Genomic DNA, 15,817 nt, shown 5'->3' with positions numbered 1-15,817 from the left:
GTTGTTTCAGGGACAGAATCGTTACGGGTGTCGGACACGCAGAGAAGCTGCCATTTCTGCTTCCAAATCTGGAATCACAGAATCATAGAATCGTTTAGGTTGGAAAAGACCTTTAAGATCATCCAGTCCAACCATTAACCTAACACTACCAAGTCCACCACTGAACTAGTTAAGGGTAGAGTAGTAATTTCGTGTTTCCTGGCTTGGTGGCTGGATTATTTTTTAATGAAAGTAAAAACTAGGAATCGTTAAGGTTGGGAAGGATTTCTTAAGATCATCAGTCCAACCATCAACCCAACACCACCATGCCTGCTAAACCATGTCCCCAAGTGGAATGATTTATTGTGAGAGGAAGCCAAAAAGGAGGGGTAAAGCAAAGCCTTAAGGACGCGTTTAATAAAAAGGTTCACGGTGCAGCTCCAGCATCGTGTCTTGAACGTGCAAACAAGATGTCGGGCAGCGTTCCTCGACGCAGGAGAAAACCTCCAGGCACCGCCTGCCAGCCTCAGCTCCGAGCTCCTCTGCTGCCCAGACCCCCCCCCCCCCCCCCCCCCCCGGCGCCCACCCCCGGCCGCGGGCCAGGCCTCTCCCCGCACCGGGCAGCGATCTCCCCTCCGCGCCCACCCCCGGCCGCGGGCCAGGCCTCTCCCCGCACCGGGCAGGGATCTCCCCTCCGCGCCCACCCCCGGCCGCGGGCCAGGTCTCTCCCCGCACCGGGCAGGGATCTCCCCTCCGCGCCCACCCCCGGCCGCGGGCCAGGCCTCTCCCCGCACCGGGCAGGGATCTCCCCTCCGCGCCCACCCCCGGCCGCGGGCCAGGCCTCTCCCCCCGCCGGGCAGGGACCTCCACACCGCGCCCAGCGCCTGTTCCTGAGGCGCCGAGGCGGTGGCGGCCGCGGGGCTGCCGGGGCCCGGGCGGAGGCCGCGGGGCTCCCTCCTCGCCGCGGGCACCGGTGGGGGCAGCCCCGGGGGCCGCCGGCGGTGACCCAGGGCCGGGGCAGGGCCCCCCGCGCAGGGACCGGGCGGCCGGGCCGGTGGGGCGTGGCCGGTGGGCGTGGCCTGCGGGCGATGGGCGGGGCGACAGGCGCGGCGGTGGCGCAGGTCACGTGCCCGCCCCGGCGCGGTGCAGGCCGGGATAGCATCCGGGTCCCCCGCTGAGGCGAGCGGCGCGCGGCGGCGGAGGCCCGTTCCCTGTCGGTGTTTCTCTCCCAGGCCGCGGCCCCCTCCCTCCGACCGGCGCCATGGCGATGCAAGCGGCCAAGCGCGCCAACGTGAGTGCTCTCCCCTGCCCCCCTCCCCGGCCCCCTCAGGCCTCCGGGGCGGGGAGGAGCGGTCCCCCGGCCCGGGGCTGAGAGCAGGCCTTCCCGCCCGGCCTGGGCTCCTTCCTCGTCCCCGGCCGAGGGAGCTCGTCCCGCTCCAGGCAGGCCTCTTGTTTGACAGAAACGCGTCAAGTTTGTAGCTGTGGAGGGCTAAAAAAGAACCAGTGAAGCACATGGGCTCTCTCGGTGATGTTAGCCCCAGGATTCAGCACGTAGGCTGCTGTTTTTACGGTTTGGAGTGAGTGCTCGAGGTCTAACACGCCGTATGTTGTTTCTGCATCAGATTCGGCTGCCTCCGGAAGTCAATCGGATCCTGTATATAAGGAACCTGCCATATAAAATCACAGCGGAGGAAATGTATGATATTTTTGGGAAATACGGGCCTATTCGACAAATCAGAGTGTAAGTGTTTTAGTTTTCTTTGAAAAGCTAAGGATTTTATGTGCTTTAGTGTATGTGTTATATGTCAGTGTTCCTATTGCAGTAGGTAGCAACTGGATTTCACCACTGAAAAAGTTAAACGTACTTTAGCAGTGTCCCTGTGTGCCAAGAGTGGATGTGATGATACTTCTCTTATGTGTGAATTTGTTATAAAGTAATATTGCTGGTAGGTAGGGTGAAAAATCTTAAAATTGATGCGAATGTGGGTAAGTTGGTAAAAATATGAGTTACTCCCTTAAGTAAATCTTCAATACAGCTAACCTTTTACCTTAACTAAAGGTAAAAATAAGAAAAGCAGAAGTTGAATACAAACAGTTTTCATATTTAATGAGTATGAGGTACTTAACTAATGGGAAGATAGAGATGTTGTTATTGCTGCTGGACCTGTCAACCAGAAATAAATACCAGAAGCAACTCCCTGTGTATCGGATACAGCTTGTCCCTGAGCCACGTAGTCTGTGGGTAATGTTGATCTGACTAATTTTGTTTTAAAATGCACTGAGATTATACATGTCTACAAAGAATCTGAGGCTCTTGTCTTTAGTCATTTCAAATACAGAAGACCCGAGCTCTGATGTTCCTTGTTATCCTGAGTACGGCCTGAATACTGTGGATTAAACTGTAATTCTGTGTGGTTCATATTATGTTCTGCTAAGTTTCTAGCAGAAAGAGTTGGCTGAAGGTGGAATTCAGGAAGAGCTTTTGAGAACTGTAGTAAGGCTGGCTGGAGTATTGACACTCATACAAAAGGATTTCCACCCCACTCCCCCCCTTCTGAAAAATATGTAGGAAGGGGAGAGGGAGGAAACAAAACTTGGTGTTTAATACTTGAAAAGAAAATGTTGTAATTCACATTTCAATAGATGTACAAATAGAAAGGAAATGTAGTTTATATTTGATATGGGTTTTTTGTACTGCTTTTAGCCAGATGTTGGCAAAGTAACTTGCAGCATCTCTGAGTTCTCGACTGTGTTGCTGATTGGATTAGAGCAGAATGTGTTCTTGCCATTTATGTGGCTCTCCATTTCCCTATGCTCTGAGACTTGGATGGGTAATTAATCTACAGTATGTTTAATTGTTTTGACTATGCAGGATGTAAACAGTTAAACAGACCGAACTTCACTACCCCACATAGAAGTGCTCATTCCAGAGCTGTAGTGATTAAAAATGATTGTTCAGTGTATAGAATAAAGTGAGTTTTACCTATAGAATTGCCTTCAGTAGAGAAATAAGGACAGGTGGGACACGCTGCTGATGCTGTGTTGGAATGTGTAGCTAGTGAGATCCTCCTCATACAGGCAAGGGCAAGAAGCGTGACTGGGGGAGTGGCTAAAGGAACAAGGGGCAGCATAAACTTACTGCTTGGCTAAATAGGTGGAATTCTCCACTAGTAAGCATAAAGGAAAACTACTATTTAAGGTTTCTGAAAGCGTGGAGGTTGGAACAGAGTGACAGTGGGACATAAAGAATTAAGACATATCAGGGGAGCTTTCCATGAAAGCGATGTGCTGGCCTATGCGTCCAACAGGGAACTGCAGGCAGCCTCCCTGCCGGTCGTTCAGAACCACCGCTTCACATTGTTTTCCACAGAAATCCTAACGTCCTCACAAGACGAGGCGTAATGTGGAAGTCCCTTTGGAATGACATTTGTGCTTTGTGCGGTTTTTATCCCGTTCTCTTAATTCTTGTACGCAACCTGGTGTGGATATGCGTGATATCGTTTGTCCTTGGGAGTTCTCTTCTTAGAAGCAAGTGCCTTAGAGTTCTTCTGATTATTAAGTTCTCTATCTTTTAGCTGAGATCTTTTGGATCTGTTAGCTCTGTCATCTCTCCGGGCTAGTTAGCGTTATGTGCCCAGACGTGTCTCCTGTCCCTCAGGCAAAGGAAATTGAATTGATGGTCCGATAGGTGACGGCTGTGCGTCTGAAGTGGTCTTGCACCAGCAGGGCTGTTTTCACTCTTCTAAATTGACTTTGTTTTGTGCCAAGAGCCATATTCCATCCTAGGGAGACATCCGATCCAGACAACCATTAACTCACAGCCTGGTCTTGTAATATTAAATAAAATAAGCTAATCGCTGTAATACAGTCTTAAAGTATTTCCAGAAATACAACAACCCCTAACAGCAATAGCTTGTTGTGGAGAGGTGAATTCCCTTTGGAGCATGATGCAGCACAGGCTCTGTCACATTTTCCTGTTGTCTCTGACTCTGAATTGGAAGTGGAGATTGGTGTGGAAAACAGGGATGTATTTTAGTATCTAGAACAAAATAACAATAAATTGGGTTTTAGTGAAGTTACATTAGTCAATCTAATCTCAGTCACTGCTAAAGACTAATAGAACTATTTCCTGTTTATTTTGTTTAACATTAAAACTAATCTTGCCTGCAGTGGAAACACTCCTGAAACTAGAGGAACAGCCTATGTAGTCTATGAAGACATCTTTGATGCCAAAAACGCTTGCGATCACCTGTCAGGATTCAACGTGTGCAACAGATACCTCGTCGTTTTGTACTATAATGCAAACAGGGTACGTACGCTTGGGATTTTTTTAAGTTACCTGTGAACACAGCTACCATGGAAAAAAAAAAAAACCAGTTTGAAAAGAGCGTTGCTTGGATATTTTTAAGAAATGAATCCAAACTGGTAGAGGGAATGGACTGGATAAATTGTCAGAATTTCATCTTTACTTGGTGATTTGTTTGCAAAAATGTACCTTTGGACCAAGGGTGTGAAAAAACATGCTTCTGGTGAGTGTACTGTGGAGAAGAGGTAGTGGGGGCTGAACAGTTGCAACAGGACATCAGTTCTTGTTTACAGGCAGAAAGTCTCTAGAGCTGGATGTTCTGCCTGTTACTGATGGTGTCCAGAGTACTGTGGCATGCTCTGAGGTCGAGAATTAAGCAGTGCTGTTTGAGGTGATGTTGATGTAATTCGCAGTGATGTTAGTTGTGGTTACAGGGAAATACCGTGTCATAAGATGAGATTATTTTTCTTCTCACATCTTTTGTGTTCCTAATTGCAGGCATTCCAAAAGATGGACACAAAGAAGAAAGAGGAACAGCTTAAGCTTCTCAAGGAAAAATACGGAATTAATACAGACCCACCAAAATAAGCTGATCTTTTGGAAAACTGTTTTCAAGCCCTGCTGTGGAGTTCAACTGTTTGCAAGCCCCGCCATTGAGTTCTTGAACTAAACATAGGCATTCTCAATGAAGTATAACTTTTTTAAAATTTTTTTTTAAATTTGATAAGCTGTAATTTGACTCTGTAGATCCTCACATTAGAATTAAATAAATGTAAAACATCGGAAGATCTGCTTTAAGATTAAATCCTCCTAAGTGGACATGGGTTCTCTGCGTTGTAAGGGTGACCTGGCAAATGCTGCATAACCGCAGTCCTGTTTCTGGCCGGACCTTACAAGGTGGGACGAGCACGTTGAGTGTTTCACACCTCCTCAAACTCTGCCTGGTCTCCAGGGCAGATTTTAAGCGTGGCTTAAATACAGTTCATACAAAGAGCTCACAGGGCTCGGGATGAGCTGCCTGCATGGAAGTAAATTTCACTTGCTCCTTTTGGAAAATGGAGTATTGCAACTAGTCTCCCTGCCACAGGGATTTTTGTGTTTTTTTTAAAAAAAGAAATAAGGATGGTTTGATAGTTCATCACACCGGTACGCACACAGTTTATTGCACCGTTCTCCCTCTGGGAGTGTTCGAAGGAGCCTAAGGCCATTACATGGTGGTTAGGCGCTGACTTACTAGAAACACAGCAAGCCCAAATCCATGTTTGTAACAAAGTTTCTTTTACAAGCTATAGAAAACCAACGGCCTTTTAAAATGATCCAGCTGCTTAGGTGACTTCAGTCAAAATATCTTGTTCCCCATGACCAAGACAAAACAGATAAGCTGCAGTAAAATAATCTTGCTCTGATAGTGCGTTGCTGCAGGGCTGAACTGAGGTATATGAGATCTTTATGTTGTGTACCAGGTCTGTGCTGAGGTTAGTAGGAGCGACAGGAATACACTTAACGCCTTTTAATGTTAAGTAGAGAACATCCAACCAAAACAAGACAGTACATAATGGTGGTAATTTTTAGATACCTGTAGTATGATTGTTTTCTAATCAGTATGTTTGAACTGTAATATATTTCATGGGCATAAAATTTAGATGTAGTATCTGGTGGAGGAAAAAGAAAACATTCACATTTTTTGGCTCTTCTTTTTTCAGCATTCGTGTCCTGTGAACAAAAATTAGTGTGATGCAGAGTATGCACAACTAGTATATTTTTGGAAGTGGAAAAGAATAACTTCTGCCTCTGTTCTGAACCAGCTGGAAGTCCTGCGAACGTTGATAGTTATCCTGCCTCTCAGGAGGATTTATTTGCTTGGATGCGATGTTTAATTCCCTGACCATACAACTTCCAGCCAGTGCAGAACATGGGCAGATGCAGACATACTTTGCCTGAGGATTGGTAATTTAAGTTATTTTTTTTTTTTCCGCTGCGTTACACTGTCATAAAGGAATATTTCTATTTTCTTATCCTTAGATTTTTGTTGAAATCTGTCACTTAAAAAGCCATGCTGTTCTTGTGTCCATTTAGTAAAAAAATAAATGTGTGTCTGCGTAGTTTTGCTTTTTTTCATCAAGGCTTGCTTTGTGCTGTGCTACTTCTGCATTTGACCGTTCCTCTTAGAAAGGATGTCGTTCATCCCCTGAATGTGGTACAGGTAAGAATTCGTAGAGCATCCGTCCTCATACGTACGTGAATGTTCACGTGTGCTCAGCACCTGTCCTGTGCCTGACCGGGGAGCGCCCCGCCGGGACGGGTCTCCCCTCTCTTCTGTTGCAGACAGGCATTTGGGATGTGCGCGGGAGCTACGCTTGGTGTCTGTAGGAAAAAGCTTTCTCCTTACTCCAGGGCTTTTCCATGCCCGTGTTCTCTTAAAATTGATGCTGCTCTTCGCAGCAAGAAGCCTTGCAGGCCCCAGTGAGCTGTCCCCGAGGTCAGGAACAGGCGATGGGAGACTTGGAGCCCGTCAGCGGCTGGGGCCGCCTCTGAACTACAGAAAGGTAAAGCTCTGCTGCGGCGTCACTGCCAGCCTTGCCCTGTGCTGTACCGCTTCTGCTGTTGGCTGCGGCTGTCGTGCACGCACGTTAAATGCAGAGCAGCCGTGAGCTGCTGCCGTCGCTCCGGGGTGAGCAGTTTCTCCTCCTACCCCAGGGTGGCTTTCAGGTCTCGCCCATTGGATGAATACAAACCTAAGTTTCTCAGGCAAAAACCAGCTTGCCTTAAAAATGTCTGAATGAATGAAATCCTATTGGAGGTCTTGCCTCTGTGTGAACATCCATAGCTTTTTAAGGCTTACATACCACCCCCTGTATATGTACGTATGCCTTATATACATATATATGCCCTGTATATACATACACACACGCCAAACACTAGGATAACTGAAGCCATTTACAGCAGTTGCTGGGCTCTTGGAAGACCCCTTGCTGTAACAGGAATTGGAGGTGCTGGATTTATGCTTCTAATAAATAATAATAAATACTGATAATAAAATATCAAAGTGCTAATAATGGTGGCATGTTCTGCCAGCCTTGTTTAAAATGATATGCAAATACCACATTGCTTCTGTCAATAGCGGAGAGCATAGTGCTTGCACTACAGTGTCTGTTTTGATGAGGATTTGATGCTGTTTGAAAAACATATAAAAAGCAACTCTTTAGGGCAATAAGATTAATAAAAATTCCTTCAGTGAATCCTCCAGATCAGCAGCTTTTGATTTCGCGGAGAGCTCAGCTGCTGCCTTTCATTAAATATTCCATTTCATACTTTTTCTTCTAGTGCCTGTTCAGGGCTCTCAATGTCCCTGCACATGTAAAATGAAATAATAATTTGTACCTGCAAGACAGAGGGAATGGAAATCGGATGCCTGGAGGATTATTTTGATGAGGTCTGCTCAAGATTTTGTTTGAAATGTAATATCAAAGGACAGGGAAATGAGTTCAGTTATATGAATGGCAGAGGGGGCAGCAAATAAGGCAGATGTTACCAGCCTCGTACTCTGCATCTGTGCTGGTTTTTGTGTGCGCTCACTTCCCATTTAATTTTTCAGGAAGTAGGGCATGAAATTAAGCCTGGAAGGTCATTTTTTTCCATCGATGCTGTTTAGAAATTAGTAGTAACAAGAGCATATCTGATTACACAGGCAATGACAGTAAATTTTTTCCAATCCATTATATAGTGGTAATAATTACATGTACTGTGTTGATCGATGATACAATTAAATAAATTAACGCATTTGCAGTCAAATAAAGAGCTGAAGATTACATTTCCTTGAAGACTTAATTTCCCTAAGTATCACAAAGCACAATTAGTTTTCCTTTCAGATTTTTTTTTTTTAATGAAATTGGCATGAAAAATGTAATAATCTCTGCTTCCAACAAAGGTCTCTGCAGAGAAGGGGTGATGAGGGAGAGAGCTTCATCAACCAGCTGTAATAAGGATTTTAACAGACTCGGTAATGGCCGGGTTGTACTGCTGAGGGCAAAAGGAAAGCGCGCGGCGGCTCTGCAGATAGAGGCGATAGGACTGAATGTGATCAGCTCTCAAAGCCCAGCAGGAACACGTTTTGCACCGGTAGGAAACCTAGCAGAAGCGGGAGGGCAGAGCGACGCCCTCCCTGTTGCTTTAGATGCAGCAGAAGCTTGCCAACAGCAGGACCGAGAGGTGACGGAGGGAACGCGTGGCTGTCCCAGCTACGCTGAGCTAATCCTTTGCCTCGCTGTTCACTGTCGAGGCATTCAGGAAAGGTCCCAAACCAGATACGTTATGGGTGGGGTTTTTTTTCTTTTTTTTAATGAGCAACTAACTGGGCCGTCAGTCGGAGCAGCTTTAGCCCGATGTGCTGAATCCACCTGTGTCTGACAGGCATGGCAGGGCTACGTTACATTTAACCAAAACATCTGTAGGCGCGCTCATCTGCAGCTGCCGCAATGCAGCCTGCGATCTGTGAGCCAGTGCTGAAATCAGGACCAGCGACAGAGGCCGGGGCAGTGGCAAAGGAGACCGGGACCTTTAAAGAGGAGAGCTGGTGGGCATCAAACCCTGGCAGGTCTAATTTCCTCTTTATGAACAGGAAATTAGCCTGTCCTAAAGAAAAGAACTGCTAGCGAAATGTGAATGTTTAATGTTGCTGCTGCAGTGATCCTAGGTTTCCACCAAAAAAAGAGTCCTGAAAGGCCTTTCGTTTCTTTACAGAGAGGGGAGCAAGAAAAACATTTACTCCACCAACCCTCGGTGAGTAACAGTCAGTAAGGGATGGTTTTATGGGCTTATTAACAGACTCAAACACAGATTCGTGGGTAAACCAAACATCCAGAGAAAGAAGAGGGCGAGCCGTAGTCACTGGCCGGATTGCTGGTCTTGCTCTTCTGCGCTCCTTCTCTCTCTCATCTCCGGGAGGCATCACCTGGAGATACCTACGGAGCTTTGCGGTCTGGCTGCTCGTGCCTGCTGTGCTCTCCTTACGCAGACTCGCACAAGGAAATAGCTCACCACCTGCTTGAAATCCTGTCATCAAAAAATCCATCAGTTGAAAACTATGCAAATACTTTATAGCCAAGTTAAATAAAAATAACATTGTGGCCCAATGCTGCTCTTTTTTGCCTACAGCAGAGGGGAGAAATCAAGTTTAGGCAAAGCAAAATAACAGCAAAGAGGCAGCTCTGCTGATCAGGTCCTGCTCCTAAAACCAGGTAAAGGACAGTCTACGCATCTTCCCGTCTCCAGAGGAGGAACCAGCGTTTTGTGAATTCACATAACCATCAAATGAAATAAATATTGCTCAGTCATGAGGGCCAGCACACAAAATGAGTCTGCAGGATACGTAAACAGCATCAGAAGATGCAGCCTTAAAAAAAACCCGGTGCGTTCAGTGGCCACATCATCCCACAGCTCAGATTTGTTTTGTAAGGTGGATGCACGTAATTCTGCTCGTCCCTAGCCTTTCTCAACTCCAGTAGAAAATTTTACACTGGTTTTACTGTTGTAAAGGCATAGAATTGGACCAGCACTGCATGTCTTTGAGAAGCATCACTTTCCATCTCTTCAGCAGCCCAATTTTGGCCAGAGTTGAGGGGCCACCAGCAAGGCAGGGGAGATGGAGAGTCAGGAAACCCCTCTGTGCCAGCAGCCCTTACTCGCACGTTCCTGGCACCTCTGGTCCCACAGAGATGTTCCGCTGTGCCATCTATAACAGCAGCAGTGCACGGAATTATGTGTATTTCATATAAGAAGAGAAATAATTAACAAAAAAATGGGTTGATGATTGTTTGAAGAGCTTCTTATACACCAAAAAGAATTCCAGTGGCCAGAGGAGAAAAGTAGAAAATAGAAACTGTAAAGTATCAAGATTTTATTGGTTTTTATATATATACTTTTAATTCTTAAATGAGACAGTATTTTTTAAAACAGCAGCAAGCAGAACGTACAAGTTGAGAAAAGTGGCAGCGCAGGTAACTCTGTTTGGCTAATGCCCGTTCATGTACAAGGCGTACACTGGATTTTTTTTCTTTTTGAGCACCTTTTGTGGTTTTTTTTTTTTTCTTGGTTTAAGTGTACAGTAAGGCAGTGGTTTTTCAATAAGGAATATATATATATTTATATTTATATATATTTTCAATCATCACTGTGAATTCTTCTTACATGCAAATTAAATAAAATGTACAACTTGAAAATGTTACAACGGTAGACATTTTTCCCAAAGCAAAGCTTCTAATAAAAGGCAAATACGGACACCACAAAATTAAAAAAAAAGAGAAGGAAGGCGTAAGAAACCGAACGGCAGGCGCTATTGACAGGACAGCTTGAGCAGGGAAGATTGGGATTCCAGTGAAGATTTCTCCCGCTGCTGGCAAAGCGAGAAAGAACGGATGGTTATGAACAGATGTCTCCAGCCAACTCCCTCGAGAAGATTCACTCTAACCTGAGAAGCTCCACATCAAAGAGGAGAGTAGCGTTGGGAGGGATGACCCCAGGGTGGCCTGTGGCTCCGTAGGCCATCTCAGGTGTGCAGGTCAGCTTTGCTCTTTGTCCTAAACTCATCTGGGTTTTGGATGTTGGAGAAAGAAAAAGAGAAGACAAAAAACTGGTATTAGGAGGAAACCAAAGAACAAATCACTACGTGGCAGATCTACAGAATCGAGGAGCGTTGGGACCATCGGAGTCATCTTTCAGCTTCAAGCTGAAGCTGCCACAGACAGCTCAGATGAAGGTCTCCTGACTCCTCTGGCTTCTCACAGCAGTTACTTAAATTGCCAGAGCCAGCCTGATATTCATACACAGGGTTTTTAATGCAGACTTTGGTCCATAGTGCCTACGCTGGAGCCAGCTGTAGGAGGTGTGAGTTCCTTCTGCGGCGCGCAGGGTACATGTAACACCATCAGCAGGTGTTAGGAAAAGGCTCTCAGTAACAGATAGGAGCGGAGCTTTGTATTCGTGAGAGATCAGTGCTGAAATGCAGTTAAATTCAGCTCCTGAAAAGCGTTCAGCAACAGTTTTCCTTCTTTGGCCACCACCAGGGACAACTTAAGAACCATTGCTCAAATGCTAACGCTGGAGGCACCCAACTTTCTGCTGCTGGGCAGATGCAAAGCAAACACTGATGCAACCCTACTTAAAAGAGGTGCGTACTTCCCTAAACTCAGCCCAAACCCGAGGGCAGATGTCTCACCATGGGTGCTGCTTATTCCAGCAGAGAGCCCTGGCCCCTGGGGTGGACAGAAATGCTGATCTCCCTCACTCCAGGTGAGGTCTGGAGGTAACAGTGCTCATCGAGAGTTGGGGTGACAAGAATCAAATCCCTGCTCTTCCAACAGAGTATTTTGGGGTGGAGCATTTCCCAAACTGCTATTCAGGCACCATGCGCTGGTGATTGAATATTCATTCATAGGCCAAGAAACAATCCCTGATTTGAAGCCGTGATTTTTAACTCGGACCTCTCTCCCCAGATCAAGCACATCACCGGACTACAGATTACGTGGTATCTCCTGTTGATTTTTTTTTCAGGTCCTATAAAATATGCCAAAGCTAGAGCTTTGATCACTTTAGGTAGAAGAAAAAGGTGGATATGAACTTTCCCACATTCCGGGAGTATTCGTATCGTGGGGCTGAGGGTGTGAGAGCAGATGACCTCCCCTGGTCCTTGCAGGGGTTTGCGTGGGGCGGGCTGGCGGCTGCTCTGACGGGTCCCTGCAAGCAGGCAGCTGGTAAGTCACGCGCGGGTTTTAGGCGCGGGGCAACCTTGAACTGTCAGAAGCTGAGCAGAGAAATGCAGACGCTGCTGACATCTGACAGTCATTAAACCAAGGTCTGAAAAATCTGCATGCTAGACGCAACGAACTGCCTTTTTCCAAGTGCTTTGTGTCAGTCACAACCCTCAGACCCCTCAAAACCCTGGGGTGGAAGGGGAGAGCCGCAAGCTCCACTTCAGTCAGAGACCCACCAGGAGGAGCAGGAGGGCAGCGCGCTGCCACACTGACGACCGCAATGGCTCTCGGCCGCTTGTTAATTAAGGGCCAGTGCTCAGGGAGCGAGAGCGGTCAAGGAAGGGATAAACTGATTCACCAGCGCTCGTCGCCACTGCTTTATCTGCACTGGCTTCTGGTTTCTACAGCACACCGGGGTCCTGAGCTCCACTTAGGCCTTATTGCAAAGCAAATAATAGACTCCAACTCAAATCCTTGAGAGGACGGTGCGTGTTTTCAGAGTGTCTAGGATTCCTCAGATGGACTTCTCCTTCTCTGGCTGGAGAGAAGGGAATGCTTGCCTCGCTTTCTCCATAGGGCTGGAAAACATTTTCTCTTCCATCCCTCTGCGGAAAAGCATGGTTGCATCATTCCTCTATTTAAGCATACGAACTTCTTCCTGTTACAGTTGTTCCTATAATATTTGAGCAGTTTCTTCCTACCCTGAGCTCTATGACCCCGAAACGGAGAGTCACGAGGAATTTGCACCCTGATCTCATTCACTCTTGCACCTGAGCAGCCTGATCGCACTCCTCTCGTAGCGGGCCCTCACACTGCTGCAGACAAAAAGCAGGAGCTGGCAATGAATTGCATCGTGTGGCGCTCAGGGTTTTACTGTGTTGGCACTCAAACTGTAATTAATGGAGGGCAGTTTCCTTTTTCTCAGCATAGGGTTGGTCAGTGAATGTTAAGTTTCGTAGCTGGGAGCCTGAAGTCATAAAAATTTAACAGTGCAGTCTGGTACCTTACTCAGTAAGGGTCAAAATCTGTAGCTTGGTCATGGATGTCGTCAAAAACGGCAGCTGGGACTTTTATGGAGTAGCTGAAGAGAGGCCACTCCATAAAACGCTGCCACCTGGAACATTTTAGAGGCCACTGTTGTCTAGTTGTGGAGCTGCCCATCAGAAAAAGATGGGGCTTATGTGGCACATTGGCACCCAGGGAGGGGACCCCACCTCTCCCCTCCCAAACGCATACCACGCGGAAAGCCTCATGAGTAGGGGATGTCCCTGGATGGATGGAGGAGAACTACAGGAAATACTGTGCTCGAATTTGCGACCGCGTGCAACCACGCTTTCAGGAAACCAATCTGTATCCTACACTGTGATTTCCACTTGGTCTTGTCCCCGTTGCACCAGACGTTGCTGTGCTCACACACCCTTCAGCCGGCTTGAAGTTCAGCCAGAATCATTTCTTTGTACCTGTGTAACACCTTCTTCAAATCCTTTAATGACTTCTTGCCTGCCAATCTTGAACCTGAAAGGCTTGTTTCTGTCTCTGGAGGAATCAAACTTCTTTCCATTCTGTAGCATTCCTGCCAAAACAAGACACACAGTCTCAATCTGAGCTACATCTAAATTTAAGTGCTGCAGGGGGAGGGAAGGAGTGAAAAATTAATGTCTTGGTCACATCAGCTGCTCATTTCTATTTTCACTTTGAAGCCTCATCCAAAACGGGTAAGGCAGGAGAGTCAAACGCAGTGGTACCGTATTGTTACCTTTGCCTTCTAGTAATTTAGGCTCTAAAATGGAAATACATTCTTCTTATTATTCTTAATGCAATAGGTTATAACTCATATCGTACCAAACGTTGCACAGACACACCAAAGAGCTGTTGCTCGCGCAGTGGAGCTTCCCGGCTAAGTAGATAAAAGCAGGCAAAGAACAAGTGGGAAGCAGCAGAAGAGAGACTCCCAACGCAGGTGCCTGATCCAGGCCTGCTCCTAAGCACAAAAAAACCTCCCTAAAACAAGCCTACAGACAAAGAAACCAAACTTAACATATATTTGACCAGGCTTACTTCTCGTTAAATAGTTACCATTTACTTTAAGGCACTCTTTTACCAGTGTAACTAACTAAAGGGAATAGTCCTTGCGGAGTACAGGTGGGGTAATGAGGGGGCTGTTGCTATGTGTGGCCCAAAGCTCACCACACTCAACAGGAGCTTTCCACCCCCTTCAAAGGGTGGCGATTCAGGTTTGGGAACTCTTGAGCCAAATTTGCTGCCAGTCAACGTCTGCCAAGTACAGAGCAGCTCCTTTGACTTGTTCCTGCAAATTTATATCAGAATACCTTGAAGGAATATTTGGTACCTTGGACTGTTTACCTTCCCTACTTGATTTACGCAGGAGTAGTAAAATAATGTGCATTGCACAACGTGGCCATTCCACACCATGCATGTGAAACTGCTACACAACGTTACAACTGCGTGTGTCTCCTCTTCGTACAGAAAGAACCGAAAAGACTCTGCATTCAAAAATATGAAAATAGCAGGGATATTTATATGAATGCTCTTCTACCCTCATTCCTTATATTTTCATTCAGCCACAAGAGACAGTCCCAGGAACACCTTACTCGTTCCTTTTCATAATCACAACACTGTTTCAAGCCATACATTATGAACACATGCCCAGATTCTACAGCAAATGGATAAACCTTCACAGAGCACTACGTGATTACATATTCTCATTCTCTTTTCGAACAGTGGATAATTATGGTAGCTTTCAATTTAAAAGAACCTGGTAATTGCTCTTTCAAAATGCTACACTCTGGATATTGCAAGGTTGGGCTGATATTTATGTATTAGAAGAAAGGCTTCCTTTGTTATGCTGTAGTGCCAGTGTTCCGGGCATATACCATGACTCTCCTGTGCAAGGTACTGTATAAAGAAAAAGTTCATTAATAAGCAAATATCCGAGAAAGTTCCTGGTTGAAAACAACATTATCAAGCACAGCTTTGGCAGAAAATGCTGAGAAATACTGCCATTATGATCCAATATGAAAAATACAGTCGTACTAGGTTTTTTTCATTAAAGCAGTTATATTAATAGACCAGCTTGATGCACAAGTTTTATTTTTCAGTGAAAACCGTTATTGTCCAAACAACAAAAAAAGGCATATTTTGCTTGCTTAAAAAGTCTGTGCTATGAATCAAAGGTAAATATAAAGAGATGTATCAGAATGAAAAACAAAGACGAAAAGGGTCTTACCAACCATTATGCTTCTAAGATGTAGCCAGCTACTTTTGAGCTAATTACTCTGCTTCCCTCTATAATCAAGTCAGAGAAAAATGCACTTTCAGGGGGCAATTCATCTAACCAAATCTAGGTATCTACATTAGGACATAATGAATTGCATCCTAGCAATGCCCATTTCTTTGCAATGAATATACGGGAAGTCCAAACAACTAGCTCAGACATGGATGTCTCCAAATTCATTAGTAGTTAAATCAGTGGTGATGGCATTCTGGACTTGCAGTGGTGAGTACACAGTATTTGATCGTTCCAGTGGGGTTCTGTGTCTAGATATTTTACATCAATACTAAAACCAAATGCCATATTAAGGCAAATTAGCTGTTGACCAAGTCCAACATTTGTCAAAGTTGGTACTTCAGAGATGCGTGTGCGTGTGTATAAGGCCTGAGGAGGAAAACTATGGGATAACCTGCCCATAAGGTATGTTTCCTAACCTTCACCATTAGCGCTTGTCATACTCCTTACATTTTTCACAGTATAATAGTGAAGTAT

The 15,817-nt window shown here is 45.8% G+C and overlaps 2 protein-coding genes across 2 annotated transcripts in view; one reads left to right on the top strand and one right to left on the bottom strand.

The window, feature by feature from the left end:
* Positions 1 to 1,195: 1,195 nt before the first annotated feature.
* On the top strand, positions 1,196 to 6,387 carry SF3B6 (splicing factor 3b subunit 6). The gene is made up of 4 exons (XM_075707662.1): positions 1,196 to 1,270; positions 1,602 to 1,720; positions 4,150 to 4,288; positions 4,784 to 6,387. Exons 1-4 carry the CDS (start codon positions 1,241 to 1,243, stop codon positions 4,871 to 4,873), a joined length of 378 nt encoding a protein of 125 aa, XP_075563777.1. The 5' UTR covers positions 1,196 to 1,240; the 3' UTR covers positions 4,874 to 6,387.
* Positions 6,388 to 10,741: 4,354 nt separating this feature from the next.
* The window catches only part of FKBP1B (FKBP prolyl isomerase 1B), a 57,187-nt gene continuing 52,111 nt past the window's right edge, over positions 10,742 to 15,817 (bottom strand). The window contains exons 3-4 of the mRNA XM_075708168.1: positions 13,494 to 13,606; positions 10,742 to 10,870 (exon numbers count right to left, since the gene is read on the bottom strand). Coding sequence (XP_075564283.1) covers positions 10,742 to 10,870; positions 13,494 to 13,606 — 242 coding nt within the window. The remainder of the gene's footprint in view (positions 10,871 to 13,493; positions 13,607 to 15,817) is intronic.

Source organism: Pelecanus crispus, chromosome 3 (assembly GCF_030463565.1).
Source record: "Pelecanus crispus isolate bPelCri1 chromosome 3, bPelCri1.pri, whole genome shotgun sequence".
Lineage (NCBI taxonomy): Eukaryota > Metazoa > Chordata > Aves > Pelecaniformes > Pelecanidae > Pelecanus > Pelecanus crispus.
This window is presented reverse-complemented; position numbering and strand designations above follow the sequence as displayed.